Source organism: Bactrocera dorsalis, chromosome 3 (assembly GCF_023373825.1).
Source record: "Bactrocera dorsalis isolate Fly_Bdor chromosome 3, ASM2337382v1, whole genome shotgun sequence".
Lineage (NCBI taxonomy): Eukaryota > Metazoa > Arthropoda > Insecta > Diptera > Tephritidae > Bactrocera > Bactrocera dorsalis.
The window spans coordinates 90,849,617-90,865,502 of record NC_064305.1 but is presented as its reverse complement, the minus strand read 5'-3'; the positions used below and the strand labels follow the sequence as shown (position 1 = coordinate 90,865,502).

At 38.2% G+C, this 15,886-nt stretch overlaps 1 protein-coding gene across 1 annotated transcript in view; it reads left to right on the top strand.

The window, feature by feature from the left end:
- Positions 1 to 15,886, top strand: part of LOC105230709 (uncharacterized) — a 147,383-nt gene that overhangs the window by 119,581 nt on the left and 11,916 nt on the right. Inside the window, exons 5-10 of the mRNA XM_049451604.1 lie at positions 9,842 to 9,974; positions 10,243 to 10,386; positions 11,650 to 11,850; positions 12,976 to 13,044; positions 14,999 to 15,108; positions 15,248 to 15,462. Of these exons, the coding sequence (XP_049307561.1) occupies positions 9,842 to 9,974; positions 10,243 to 10,386; positions 11,650 to 11,850; positions 12,976 to 13,044; positions 14,999 to 15,108; positions 15,248 to 15,462 (872 nt within the window). The remainder of the gene's footprint in view (positions 1 to 9,841; positions 9,975 to 10,242; positions 10,387 to 11,649; positions 11,851 to 12,975; positions 13,045 to 14,998; positions 15,109 to 15,247; positions 15,463 to 15,886) is intronic.

Genomic DNA, 15,886 nt, shown 5'->3' with positions numbered 1-15,886 from the left:
TTATTTTATAAGACAACTATGTAATCTCCGAAAATAATTTTCAGATCGGATTGCTACAGCATATAGCTTCCATACAAACTGAACACATAGTTACTAAAATATATGCACCTGTGAAGGGTATATTAGCTTCGATGCAGCCGAAGTTAACGTTTTTTCTTGTTTATTTATAAAACTTCCAGTATATATTTCGAAAAGAAGTTGAAATTTTCTTTATTTCATATACCTTCTTTTCAAAAGTTGAGAACTACATGTCTCTCTCTTCTCTTTTTCTCTCAATAGTCTGAGGTTTTTGGTATGTGGCAACTATATTTCTTTCTGTTTGATTTTCACGTTATTGTATACTTCGCTGTAGGCTTTATTTCGAAAATTATTACTTTAGTTCCTTAGAAATAATACGTATATAATGTTACTTATGTTTTATTTATACTCATTAGAGTTCCAAAACTGTTTAGGTAGAAAATGAAATATGAACTTAACTTCTCTGGAGAACTTAGCAATTCTTTCTTCCACGTTTTAAGTCCGCTTTGACACTTGTTTTATCTAAGGCAATGAGAAATCTGTCTAAAATCACGAGTCATGAATATATTGTATAATACAATTTCAGAGACTGTTATCAGCTGCTACTTATGCATCAACATATCAGCATTTAGTAGATATAAAAGAATTTCGTGAGAGATACTCTTGCCAAAACACCACAAAATTAAATTCGCTTGCCCCTTACAAAGAAGAGCAGATGCCCTGAGACACTATTTGAAGATAAACACAATTCTTTTTATCTATATGGAATACTCAATTTACTCATATACATATGTACACATATAATTCCGAACATTGCGACGTTACGTTGGCATGTTATGACACTGCCCATTTGTGGCATTCCTTCTCAACAAATGTTATGCAATATTTATATTGAATTATTAATATTTATCCTGGTGCTGTGAAGAGTTATTCAAGAGGCTTTTCGTATGGACATAATTAAACAAGAAGAATATTAAGAGGACATTGATATATATAAAGAGATAATAAAGCCTCCCCCAGGTGTATGTGCATATGTATACGATATATGGGCGCTGTACGACAGCATCCAATATTTAATGAAATCGCGTGGAAGCTTTGGTTTATTTATCCGAATCATTCGAGTTTATTTCATATGCAAAAATATTCTTGGTATTTACGAAGTGAGGAAATATAGAATGTTTGTCTTCTTTAGAAATGCACTCAATATTATTTATGCTCAAATTTTTGTAAATACGTACCTACTTGTCCTTATTCCCTTATTAATACGAGAGCTGAGAAGACTATGATGATGTAAAACTGAAAAAATTTAAGCACTATACATATAGTATGTAAAATATATGTAGTACATGGGATGAATACAAACAGACGCACACACAAAATTATCTTTAATAGAAACAGAAAGCCACTGAAACGATGCTGCTGCAATTTTCAAGACAACTTTTAATAAAAATCCCAAAAAAGGGTAATTTAGCCAAGTAAATCAAATGTAGAAGTTGATAAGTCAAGCACTTTAAAAATTATCAACCACACCAGCGAGCAGTTTTGCTTAAAATTGCATATACACAAACAATATTAAGCTTAAATACAGAGCGTGCAAGAATATGACAACAGTCGCTAATGGCTTGCTCTCGAATCATATTTTACCTCGTGGCGATTAAATTCTTTGGCGTACAACTAAGGGTTTACAAAATATAAATACTTGTAATATTGTAAAATGCCACTCTACAACCGCATGTACGTACAGGTCACATGCCACCTACTCACACATAAAACGCTCTGCTGCTCAAACTAGTAGAATCGAGTGGATTATGTGCGATTTGAATACGTGCATGTGGGTAAACGTGTACATGTGTTGATGCTCATACAAGCACTATTTCACCGGCACATACACACACTCATACTCTTATGGTCTCTAATACGAGTATGTGCCTGTAGGTACTTGCATTGAGGTCTTTCCATCGCATTACATATACCCGCGGCAGTTGTAATGGTGGGCTTGTTGTTGACTGCGCGGCTTAAGTCGAGAAGGCAAATAAATAAACAAAAATAAGCAGCAAAAGCAAAAAAGCAGTGGCAAATGCCGGCGGAAAACAAATGAAATGCCTGGCAACAAATTCACTAAACAGGCGGCTGTTGGAAGGGATTTTCCACCGCCTGCAGAATTAGTTGAGTTGGCTTGGCGAAATTCACCGAATCGGTGAAAAAGCCTCAACTTACCAACTTATCATATTTATGCGCTGGCGCTGGGATTTCATGCGGCTAAAAATCGCGAATTTGCATTTAAGTTAAACAAACAAACAAGTTGTACTACATAAATTGTCTAAGGTATAGACTAGAAGAGTTTTAAAGGGTAAGTAGAGGACGTTAAGACAGTTTAAGTTGCGAAAAATTAGTGGAACTGCAAATAACGTTTTTTTACTATTATAAAAAAAATTAAAAAATCTACCATGTCGATTGATTAAAAATTCTAGAAAACTATATAGAGAATATTGTGGAGAGATTGAATCATTTATCTCTTGCAACTCAAAAGGTTATGATAAATTGTTTTAAAATCTTATTACATTATTTTTAACTCATTTTCTTCCTCGTTGCGTATACGCAGAGTCTTTTTTTGAACAATTTTATTTGTCGTGCTCATTTATACCATTTTGGGGAAAAAAATATTTATAGAGTATAATCAATAGATAGACTTTTAGTCACCCTTAAAAGATTTATATTTAGTAATTCATATTCCTTCGGCTCCTGGAATGCCGTGACGTCATATTGCGTGTACGGAAATCTAGCGCATCGCTCATAAATAGAATTGTTCATGTCGAATGTAACAGAAATAAAACGTTTGTAATTTTTCCATGCCTATTTGCGTACATATTTTCATGTCGATCAGAAAAAACGGACGTTTGACAATTTTTAGCGTGCCATTCACAATTTGTATAAAAAGCAGGTGTCCATATATAGAAGAGTGTATGTCAGTTTGTGTTTTGTAGAGAGTTTAGATATAAAAGGTGCGAAAGTCTAAGGATATGTATACCTTTCGAACAAAAAACATATACCGCGAGATCTCACAAACTGCAGAGGGAAAGTTTTCAAAAGTTGCGTACATAAAAAATCGATTAGAGAAAAGAAATTAATTACAGGCGTTGCCTATTAAAATTTTCTTTTATAAATTTCACACAAGGTGTATCCCTAAAAGGATTGATCGGATGAATTCACATTCGACACATGGCAAAATCAGTACTCCAACCTGTTAAGAAAAAAGTCAGAAGTCTTTTGAAAACCAAAATCATCTAACTGCTGTCTCAACATTTTACCAAAAAGTTAATAATGCGAAAAATCCGCAAAAACTTCAGTGTTTTTGATTTAAAATATACTTAGGTATTGAAAAAAGAAATGTAGAAATTTCCAGAACGGAAGTGAGTGAACCATTGAACTGATACTTCACAAATTTCGTTGGTGGCTTGCGTTGCATTCTTCCCTTTTTTATACAAAAATTTCTAAATATAGCGAATTTCTTCATTATTTTCATTCATTTTGAGCAGCTTTAACTCTTTTTCAACTTCTCCGAATTTAATTTTTTTTTGGTTAAACCATCCGGTCAATGACCGGGTACCCGGGTATCCATTTCAATCCACATGCCAATTTTTCTTAACTCCTTCTCAGAAAAATTTTATGGCCGCCTGGATCTCCGAAATTAAAGTTATTTGACACCCATTTTTCGCCAAAATTTTTTAGAATCAATTATATAATAAAAGTTATTAACTATCAAACTTGACACCCCCTCCGTTCAAAAACCAGGTACCCGGGTACCTGCTGAGATTTATAAATATATATTGTATAAATGACGGGTTTACACGCACTTAAGAGATTATTTATCAAAGTATTCAGATAATTATATTCTTAAATTAATAATAGACAATATAGTTTACCATTTCTTTTATTTTAACAATATTTTATAGGGTGATTTTTTAAGAGCTTGATAACTTTTTTTAAAAAAAAAAACGCATAAAATTTGCAAAATCTCATCGGTTCTTTATTTGAAACGTTAGATTGGTTCATGACATTTACTTTTTGAAGATAATTTCATTTAAATGTTGACCGCGGCTGCGTCTTAGGTGGTCCATTCGGAAAGTCCAATTTTGGGCAACTTTTTCGAGCATTTCGGCCGGAATAGCCCGAATTTCTTCGGAAATGTTGTCTTCCAAAGCTGGAATAGTTGCTGGCTTATTTCTGTAGACTTTAGACTTGACGTAGCCCCACAAAAAATAGTCTAAAGGCGTTAAATCGCATGATCTTGGTGGCCAACTTACGGGTCCATTTCTTGAGATGAATTGTTGTCCGAAGTTTTCCCTCAAAATGGCCATAGAATCGCGAGCTGTGTGGCATGTAGCGCCATCTTGTTGAAACCACATGTCAACCAAGTTCAGTTCTTCCATTTTTGGCAACAAAAAGTTTGTTAGCATCGAACGATAGCGATCGCCATTCACCGTAACGTTGCGTCCAACAGCATCTTTGAAAAAATACGGTCCAATGATTCCACCAGCGTACAAACCACACCAAACAGTGCATTTTTCGGGATGCATGGGCAGTTCTTGAACGGCTTCTGGTTTCTCTTCACCCCAAATGCGGCAATTTTGCTTATTTACGTAGCCATTCAACCAGAAATGAGCCTCATCGCTGAACAAAATTTGTCGATAAAACACATTTCGAACCGAACACTGATTTTGGTAATAAAATTCAATGATTTGCAAGCGTTGCTCGTTAGTAAGTCTATTCATGATGAAATGTCAAAGCATACTGAGCATCTTTCTCTTTGACACCATGTCTGAAATCCCACGTGATCTGTCAAATACTAATGCATGAAAATCCTAACCTCAAAAAAATCACCCGTTATAAGCAATAACAAAAATGGTTAGTAAGAACAAAATGACTCCGTTTTTATTTATTTTAGTAATATTATCTTTTAGTTTTTTACTATTTGCTTATTTATATTGTTTTATTTATTACGATACAGTGCTATATAAGAATTAAAGTATATAAAATTATTCTGTACATCCTTCACATGACGTGGTTATAATACAGTGTTCATCACAAATAAGTTTCTCACATACTGAATTCACTTTGAAGATATTCATAGCATACACCAGTAACCTTTTTCCTTCCAGTTGAATCGCGCTGCTTCTGAGGTCTCAATGATACAGATGATATTGGCTGCGCATTTGGATTGACAGCTCGACCAAGAAGAGATTCAATCGCCACTTTCGTTGAAAAATTTCTCATAATTTGTGTATTATTCGCACGATTTTCAACGAATGAAGTATACAGCTCTCTGGCCAATTCCCGATAAAATAAGCGCCATTCATACGGTTTTTTAAAAAGCATTTTATTATTCTCAAAAATGCAGAATATATGCTGCAAGGCAGGCAATATTGAGAATATTGTAAAAAAATGCTAGAGGCTATAGTTGAGTTGATCTTTTTGTAGAATATCCATCCTGTCTACTCCAGCTTTAGACCAATTATAAAACTCGATGATTTCGGATATTTTCTATGTACTATCATTAATTTTTGCTTCGTGATGCGTTGATGATAGCATAATTACTACCTTTTTTTTGTGACTCATACTTACATAGGGATACTTTTTCATGAAAGAAAAACGCAGTGGATATTTCTTCTCGAGTTTTTGGAACAGCCATTGCTGGTGGAATGTATGCTTTATTTTTCTTCAGAGTACCAACAATCGTCAAGGTCCAAGATAGTAAAAATTTTGCTTCTTCACAACTAAGAAATTATCCATTGTAATGTTTCTACCGGATCCTTTGTATGGTGCCACCAAGTCTTTAACAACTTTCACCAACATTTCTCTCACGACCAACTCTCGATTTCCCAGTGTGAAGCTGTCCAGTAAGTGTATACGAATTTTCAGCATCACATATCCACCATACTTTAATTCCATTTTTAGCTGGATTTTATGGAATGTGTTGAGTGAATCTAGTTCGACCTCGGTATGGCTAAAGTTGCTCGTCGATTATTAGGTATTCTGTTGGTTTATAATGTTTTGCTAAATTACTATTTAATATTGTCCAAATGTCTCGTATTGGAGCAGCTTTATAACTTTCTAAGCGCTGAGCTCTTGTATTGGCATCGTCAAATCGAATAAAACGAATAATATTCCAGAAGTGATTGATACTCATTGCTGCGCGATATAAAAGATATGAATACAGCTGCCACATTTCCCTTGCATTGTCAGTATTTGAATTATTTGCGTCAGAAGTTATCAAATGCCAAAAATGCATACAAATTCTGCAGCTCGAGATTTTTCCACTCCAATTGTCTTTTTTTTTTTGGATTTTTTTCATTATATACTGTATACGTTGAGACTGCCTTTTTATCAGTATGCCATTTCCGGTGTGAAAAATAATTTAAATGTGTCTAGATTAGACAACAAATTGGTGTTTCTATTAGGTCCATATCTTTCTCGCACAAAATTTTCGTCCGATATGGAAAGGGAAGAGGGACGCCGGGACGCCTTAGGTACCTAAATATCCATTGACCTTGGCACTCCGCTTTCGTTATTTCTACCAGAACTATAGACTATGTCCCCATATATAGTTATTTCTTATACCATATATCCAACTTACACAGAAAAAACATTTTTATTCAGTATACTTACGACTTCTACATCTGCTCCACTTGGGTACCCGGGTACCCGGTCATTGAACGAATGGTGAAAGTTTGGTCATTGACCGGATGGTAAATGAAACTTGAAATCTCACCTTCCAACACTTTATGGTATGACACAATGTGATTGGTAGCACTGGAGATATATGACTGCAACGGCATCTGTTGACAAAATACGAAAAGATTTTTTCGACTATCAATGTTATGTTGTATTGGTTTTTCATGCTATTTCCGGTGTTTCACATTCAATATACATATACATATGATATACATACGCACAAACAACATACACTGCTGATTCGTTATCAGTGAATGCTTCGACATAATCGAATGAAACCAAAAAATAACTGATACAGCAGTATTAACTGTCAACCATGACAATATTCCTCCATTGTATATAAATAAAAGTGAAGCAAATATATATGAAAAACAAACTGTAAATATGTGTGAACATTTACATAACTCAATCAAAACAGTTTCTGCTGATATGTTACATACATACACGTACACATATATTCAAACAATAAAGTGCTCTATTTCGGCACAAAGGTATCCTCTGCCAACAGTGTGCAACAAAAGTGTGTGAACAACGCCACTGAAGCGTTCGCAGCTGCCACTAAGAGCGTGGCATGAGCAACGGCCTTCCTGTCGTGGCACTTGTGGTGCTTGTTTGTTTACATAGTGTCATACGTGACGTATACGTAACCGTAGAGTAATCACAAATGGCTGGCAGACACAAAACCTCGAGCGAATGTGCGGCTGAGCGCCTCACCTCCATAGCCAGCGATATTTATGCGAATAAATACTCATATGCGCCATTAACGCAAGTAACTGTGTGTGTGTGTATGTGTGTGTGCTGAGAGCGTGTGAAATTGGCACTATTGACTTATTTACCCTCGGCATTGTTGTTGTCTTCCTTTGTTTGCGTTCCTTGATTCATTCTTGCATTTTCATGGATATTATTTCCCCTTATTTTTATTACTTTATTTATTTAATACATATGGTTTGTTTATTTGCAGTCCCTCAGTTCCTTCTTTCATTTTTTATTGTGGAGGCTTTGCTATCGGAATTCATTGTTTTATTTGTTTTCTTCTTGCGACGAACCTTTTCACCGTTCCGGCTCTCCGCCAGCTTTGCTTTGGCGCTGCCTTCGTTTTGTTGACACTGTGGTATTTTGTTTTATTGTGGGCTTTTATTTCTTTTTGGCCTTTCACTGGCCTGTCGAACATGAAATATCTCTTTTAGATTTGCTCTGTTTCGGCGCGTCAGGCCTCACACGGCTTTATGCTAATGCCGACACACACACACACACGCGAACACAAACACAGCAGCATTGCTGAATGGAGTAAACCGTGTGTGCTTGTGCTTTGTGGCTGACGTTGAGTTTCTTTATTGATTTATTTCCTCATTTTGCTCATTGTGCTGCGCCATTTGAATAAAAGCAATGGTGTGCTAAGTAAGGATCAGCGTCGAGGCAGAGGAAATGTAGTTAATTTGCCAAAATTGCAGACCCGAAATAATGTACGAAGGATTTGCTTAACGAACTTGAAAATAATGCGAAAGTGAAAGCCAAAGCGCTGACCTTGTTGTTGGCGTGATCTTATTTGGACGTGACGATTGGATTACAGTATTTTTCAAAGGATTACATGCCCGTAAAGGATTTACGACAGCATTTAAATAATGACTCGTTAAAGTTTTACCGAAATTTGCTAAAATAAAGAAGAGTTACCATCTTGTCACATCATCATTTTGTAAGATGGGCGCTGGTGATGACGTTGGCGTTTTACTTGTAAGCTAACGTCAACGAAGTTTATTACATTAGTTTAGTGAGGCTGTCTTAATTCTTATTTCCCTACATTTTCAGCATGTATTGTGATTGCTTATGCCCATCCGTCGCACATGTGATGCCATTAGGTTGTGACCTGTCATCAGACTAACAACCTAGTAGGTAAAAATTATGCATGTGTTCCTTCGAGGCTCTTCCTCTGAGTTTCCTGTGCAATTAGCTCTCTCAGCCGCTTTCCTAATTGCAAATACTTCCGCATGGGAGATAATGAAGTATTCAAGAAACTTGCAGGTTCGCCTGAGATCCAGCAATAGATTCCGGCTCCCACTCCAGACATTTTTATATTATATAAATATTGTAAGTTTCACATCCACATAACATTGAGCCTCTTTGTGTGTGTCCTGAAGCTTCTCTTCCAAATAAAACGCGATGGAATGAGGTTTAATTTATTCTCCGACTGTCAGGTTATTGAGCTGTGCCCGAAGGTGCTTGTGGATAGTTCACCCAGCGCCGCCAAATCTTTCAGCTGATTTTGCTTCAGAGCCTTCCACTGCAATTCAATTGATGGTGGATTGAGTAACCTTTCTAGTGCGGCATTTGGAATGGTTCTAAGTTCTTCCGCTATGCAGAGTACTGCGAGTTCCTGTAACCTCTCCGTCGGATTTCTGTAAGCGATTTTTCTGACAGCGGTTCACCACGTCAAAGCAACGGGAGGCAAAATTGGCTTGACTACGGCTATGTAATACCAATACATAAGTCCAGTTGATAGGCCCTATGTGAACGCTAGCATCTTTTCATACGCATATTTTAACTTTCTCCTCCACATAGAGTTTTTAAAAATTTCCAAAGTATTTTAAGAGTATAACGCTCTCTTAAATCATGGAGTGCTGAAGTATCAAACTCAATTTCTTCCATCGTGATTATACTTAGTATGGACTTCTTAACACATAGCACACTCTCTTCGTCAGTTCTGGTTTCACGACAAATTTGTTATTGATATCAGAAAACATTTTCGAATACTGTGCTTCATTTCAGAAACTTGTCTTCAACTTTGTTTATAAAATATAACTAAAATAAATCTTAATTAAAAGCTATTTATGTGTATTTTGCTCTTTTTATATTTTCATGTTTCTTTCTGCCTCAACAAAATGGTCAATATGTTCCAAACTTTTGGGAAAACCAACAAAAAAAAAAACATGTCAATAAATAAACTCACAAACGAAACTAAATGCCAAACTACAAAAACCATGGAATTCGAAACTGCAAACACAAACCACGATTGGAAAACTGGCGTACACAAATCACTAAAATGGACACAAACAAAATACGAACAACTTTTGCAAAACAACTGTAACCACTCTAGAGGAACTTCGGGCATCGACATCGACTTGAGGCGTGTGGATATCGATCAATGTCCGCAGCGCAACTCGCCAGGCACCACACAACCCCTCAACATATTCGCCGGCACCGACAAGTGCAAACAGCGCACAACAATGGTATGTACGAACAAATATAAATACAAACACAATTAAATATTACTTTCCTTACCGAAAAGCTGTAAATAATTAGAAACGAGAGCAAGCGAAGTTAACAAGCATAAATTTCGCTAGAAATCATCTAATGCTGGATTTCGATTTTAATTTACAAATTTCGCACGAAAGCACGACTTTACCACACTTTTTTTGGTTTTGTCCAAAACTGCTTCACTCATTCCATTTATTTGTTATGCCACATAAAAACCTTCTTTGTTTTTGGACTTTTTAGTGTGAGGCTTTGAAAGGATTGGGCTTTCGCCGTGGCTCCTACAAATGTGTCTGTCGCAAGGGCTACTACTTTCCAGACACCATGTCTTCGCAAAAGTTCTTCAATGGCAGCCTGCTGGAGGAGGAGTACGAGAAGCTAATGCTGGTAAGTGCAGCCCTTAAGGAATTTGTATGTAAATATCTTAATCTGCGAAACACTTGAAATAAGTTTACATAATGTGTTCAGCTCCAAAAATAAATAATTTGCTGATGTTACTTTAGTTAAATCAAATTTCATGCAGTAATCGAAGAAGGACTTTTGAGCATAATACTTGAAAGATTAAAAAATATATCAAACTTCTTCTTTTTTTATATTTAAAATAAACTTCAAAGAATCGAATACATATGTACCATTTTGCTCGACTACTTTTTGCCATTTTTCCGCTAGAGACATTATTGCATCAGTCTAAAACTTTTATGGTTTCTCGGCGAAAAACTGGGACAACTAATTTGCATAAGCTACTCTTGAAGCCAAATTTACTCCATTAAGGGAGTTCTGAAATGACCGAAACAAATGATAGTCCGATGGTGCAAGGTCAAGCTCTCCCAGTTTTTGCCAAATTATCAAAACTGTGTGTGGTCCAGCGTTGTCCTGATGGAAGACGAAGTCCTTCCTATTGATCAGTTCTGGACGTTTTTCCGATTGCTTGCTTAAATGTCATCAGCTATTGACAGTAAAATGCAGAATCAATCGTTCGACCAGGCTGGAGCAGCTCATAGTGGATGATTCCTTTCCAATGCCAACAAGCACTCAGCTTAACCTTTCGAAATGTCAATCGTGGTTTTGCGACCACTTGTTGAGCTTCACCACGCTTGAACCACGACCTTTATCGGACATCGATCGCACATTATTGTTGTATTGGATCCCCTTTTCTTCTTCTGTTGCCACTCGCTTCAGAAATGGTTCGATTTCATTTCAGCAAAGAATCGCAGAACTTAATTCGGTCCATTAAATTTTTCACAGACAATTGATGTGATACTCAAGCATCGAGCTTTTTTTTTTGAAGCAAGCCTTTTTTAAATGGTTCGAAACCGTTTGATGATGAATGTTAAGTTCCTTAGCGATGTCATGGCTGCTTATGTGAAGGTCCTGATCAATCTTTTCCATAATTTCATCGACTTTTTCAACGTTAGGTCGACAAAAGCGGTGTATCTTTCACATCGAAATTTGCAGAACGGAGGCGAGCGAATCATTGTTGTGCTACACTTTTTCGACTATCCAATAATTTGTCTAAGACGATTGAAGTTTTCAGTGTGAAGTTCTTGCGTGAGAGAGAATGAATATATACATAAATTTAATATTGAATAAATCCATACAAATACTTAAAATTAATTGAAATTTTATGAGAGTTTGCCACATACTTTGCAGGGCAGAAACTCCACCTACAACATCATCAACGAGTACGAGTGCCTGCCGTGCGCCGAGGGCTGCGATTACTGTGAGGACGGCTCGCCTTGCATTGCAGCGCTTAATTGGCCGATGCGAACGAGCATTTTGGTGCTGGCTTGCACCGTCATAGGTTTGCTGCCGCCGGCCGCGTGGTTCACATTCCGTTATCAACAAGTGAAGGTAAGTACCTCGCATCACACATCACACTTGGCATGCTACGCGCACAACAACAATAGCAAAAGCATTATTTGCGTAAAAGGAAATTTTAAGTCTTTGCGCCGCCATCATAAAAGTGTAACAGTACACATATTGTCCAGCCACACGCAGCATGACAGCCGACCCAGTCGCCAACTTGGCTGTGCGCCACCAACCGCAAAGCTACTTATGACGGCAGGTTAATATTGAACACATTAACCTTGACCACCCGGACTTTGGTCGGCGCGGCCAGTGGACGACCGATCAGCAAAGAGCGAGTGTGTGGCGCGGCAGTTGTGAGCTCATAATGAAATTTAACAAATTTTATTACCTTGCCTTGGCTGCTGTTGACATGTGGCGTCTGTGGCGGAAAACGTGGCGTCATTTGCCGGCGAGAGCTATGTACCCGCTAAAACTTCGAGTTCATATTCACTTCTGCTCTTTGATGACTAGTCTAGTTTTACGACTGGCATTTGGGGTCATATCTGCTTGCGGCATGCGCGGTATTGCATTCCCCAGACTACTCGCTTTGTTCTTTATTACGTTTTTAAGTGCGCACTCAGACACAAAAAGGAAACATGTTGCTGCCGCCAAATCCGAGTCCAGCTGTTACTTTATGTGCGTCTCTTCACCGGCGCTGGCGAAACTGGCGACACTGAGGCGTTGCGGCTTGTTGTCATCTAAATGCGACGGACGAATGCGGCAGCAGCGCTCCCGTATTGAATTTTTATGTGAGACCAGCGTCACGTTCGCGTGAAGCCACAGGAGTACGCTACATACTTTGTATTCGTGGATGTTCGATGAGTCGGTGTTGGAGCGTATGGATGCGCCAGACACGATCATAAACCAAATAACACAAAATTTTATAGATTTCCGGCTGTTGCTGTGCAGAGGTTGTTAAAAATATCGTTATTGAGGTGTCACATTTGCGCTAAGCACTAACACACATAAATATACGGCATGTAGTTGCTGGCGTGTGGCAAGCTGTGGACACCAATGTGATTTCACAAATATGATTTATTTATTTATTTATTTTTATTGAATTTTAACGTACACCAATATCAACACCACACCACACACCGGCTCTCATATTCTTCTGCTTATTTGCAGGTTGTTCGTGCCGCCAGCCCGGCTCTGTTGCGCGTCATTGCCTTAGGCGCCTTCTTCATCTACTGCACAGTAAGTAAATACTATAAAATTCTTAAAAAGAATTTATTTATGCTTTGGCAAATCCAATTTTTACGACCATACAGATGCAGACCCCGAAATGGTTTGGGTAAATCTGCCAATTTCGGCATGGTGAAAATGAGTATTGAAGAAATTTATTATTTAAATCTGACCTTAGATTATGGACACTATCTCATTGCATTTAAATGGGAAGTCTCTGTCTCCCATGTTTTCTTTTCGTACAAAAATTCAAAAGTGAGCATGTAAGAGAGGAGAATAGTAGGTGCAGGTCGCTAAACTATTCAATTTTTATATACATATATACATATATATAATATATTATAAGTATAATCTACTATAAAGCAATCTCAAACAAGCATTAACAACTGCGTTAAAGAAAATATCGGCTAAAAGCTTCACCCACCTCCTATGTATTGAGAACTATCTAACTAATGGCGATAGAAATGTAAAGCTACGTGCTTTGAGTAAAACATTTCTCGCCTCAGAAAAAGGAAAAGGTCATTGGAGCCAAATCAGGTGAAAATATGTTGCTTCTTAGTAAATCATTTCTTTGTGATTCTGATCCACTTTTTTAGTGCAAAATTTTGGTATTATAGTATATTAAATACAATTGATTAAGTCGATTCGAATGGGATATTGGGAGTTCGATGGGAATTTCGAACAAAGGCAGCTTAGCTTAGCACCATACTCGACAATCTGACGTCGAACTCCACCGATCGTTCCTGCACTGTCCTCTTTGAGGAGGATTTGCCGTCTATAACGGCTACTTGTAAGCTGTCTCTGGCTACATCGCACAAATGTCTAGCCCATCACTCCGCCTAGGTTTTTGGGCAGAGTGCCTTGCGGTTCTGTGATTGAGCGATTCCTTTTTTGGGAACTGCTCGGGTTTGCACTGTCTGTTTTAGGCGCCTGATTTCCTTCTCATCAACTGGGGTACAGGCTGCTTGATCTTTGGCAATCTTTTCAAGTATAAAGACTGCCCTCTGGTACCGTATTTTCCTCAGATGATGATATTGGATTTTTTGCGTTTCTTGCGCTGGTTGTCTCATTTAGCTATCAGTGCACTTGGGTTGCTGCTCATAGCAGCTTTGGAGCTGGAGGCTTTCACTCTTGATTTAGCGGTTTCCGTAGTACTCTTAATCGTCTCCTGTCTGGAGGCGAGTAGATCGTCCTCATCGGATTCCGTTATTGAACTCCGATATGTCGTAGCTGTTCCCGTAATCGTAGCAGTTGTCGTCAAGTTGGTTGTTGTTGTTGTTGTAGGTTCTTTTTTCATGTTTGGTCCCACGAGTAGACCGGAAAGAGTTGGCCACTCGTCCGCAGAGCCAGTATGCGTAGAGAAGGCATTTAATACCTGCGACCTTGCCCGGGCATCGGAGGGGACCGTTAGCGTTCAGCTATTCGATACCGCCTGCTGACCATTTAGCCATCGGCACGGGTATCTCAACACCTTGGCTTTGGGTGGTGTTGGTGCGGGTATCCCCGTACTTCCAGGGATGGGCCTAAAACCGAGGGCTTACTCATCCATATCACCATTGTACGGATTATGAGGGGTCTTTCAGGATTCGTAAGAGTAAAGTGCGTTCCCATTTAGGATGCGCACATTACTATTACTTAAGTCCCTTCGCCACGTCAAGACAACCACCTTAAAGGAGATGACTGATGGTTTAGACTAAACTTTTCAGATATCTATACAAAATTTTGCACATGTGAAAAAGCCCATTCTTCGGAATCGCATCGAAGCACTATATCATTTAGTTGCCATTTAAACAGTATGTACATCTTTGTTATTTGTTATCAATGCAAACTACTGGGCCTAAGCTCCAACACAAATCACTTAGTATTTTTATTGGCTGATAAAACGACAAAATTGCAACGAGTGAATTGCAAATGCATTCAAAAAGCTCTACAAATGCAAGTACAATTCCTTTTATTCTTTTTACAGAACATTGTGATGTACCCCAATCCGAACCTGTACACCTGCACGGCGCGAATATGGCTACGCGAAATCGGATTCTCACTGACATATGGCGCTTTGATGCTGAAAACGTGGCGGTGAGTCGAATCTCTAGTTGCAAAATGGAACTTAAATTCTCAGCACTTGAAGCACATGCAACACGCACACACTTATACTAGTATATATGCTCGACTAACACCTTTGTCTCTCTGTCTCTCTCTTCCCCACAAAATGTAGCATTTCGGTGATATTTCGTGTTCGTTCAGCAAAAGCGGTGAAAATCACAGACGCAGCACTACTGAAGCGGCTCGGCATTATTTGCGGTGTCATTGGAACGTGCCTGCTGGTGCGTACTTTGGTTGCACCGCCCGATGTTGTGGTTGGCCGCACTGCTGATGATCTGAAAGCATTTTTATGCAAAACGGATTACTGGGATTACACTTTCACATCGAGTAAGTACTCGTGCACAATACAAAGGAGCTGAAGCCGTCCGAAAAGTAATGCTAAAAATACGCACTCACAAAGGCACACATACTCATAATGTTTGCATTGGATAGCATAGTGTTTTTTTTTTTTTTTTTTGTCGATGTTATCGATTAGATTTGCGACTTACAAGAGAGCTCAGGCTAGAAATAAGTTTGTGCCGAACACTTAGGCAGCGCCGACTTAAGTGGCTTAACAGCGTTTGCATTCCTCGACGCCGTAATAGTTTTGCTTTAAAGAAAGGGATAAAAATGTCATACACGTGCGCTTACACACTACTACACATGTAGACTCGTGCTACGAGTACATAAGAGATTTACAAGCTTGTACGCCAAGCATGCCAAGGTCCATGGCTAACGACATGATGTGTAAACTTAAAATAATGCTCGAACA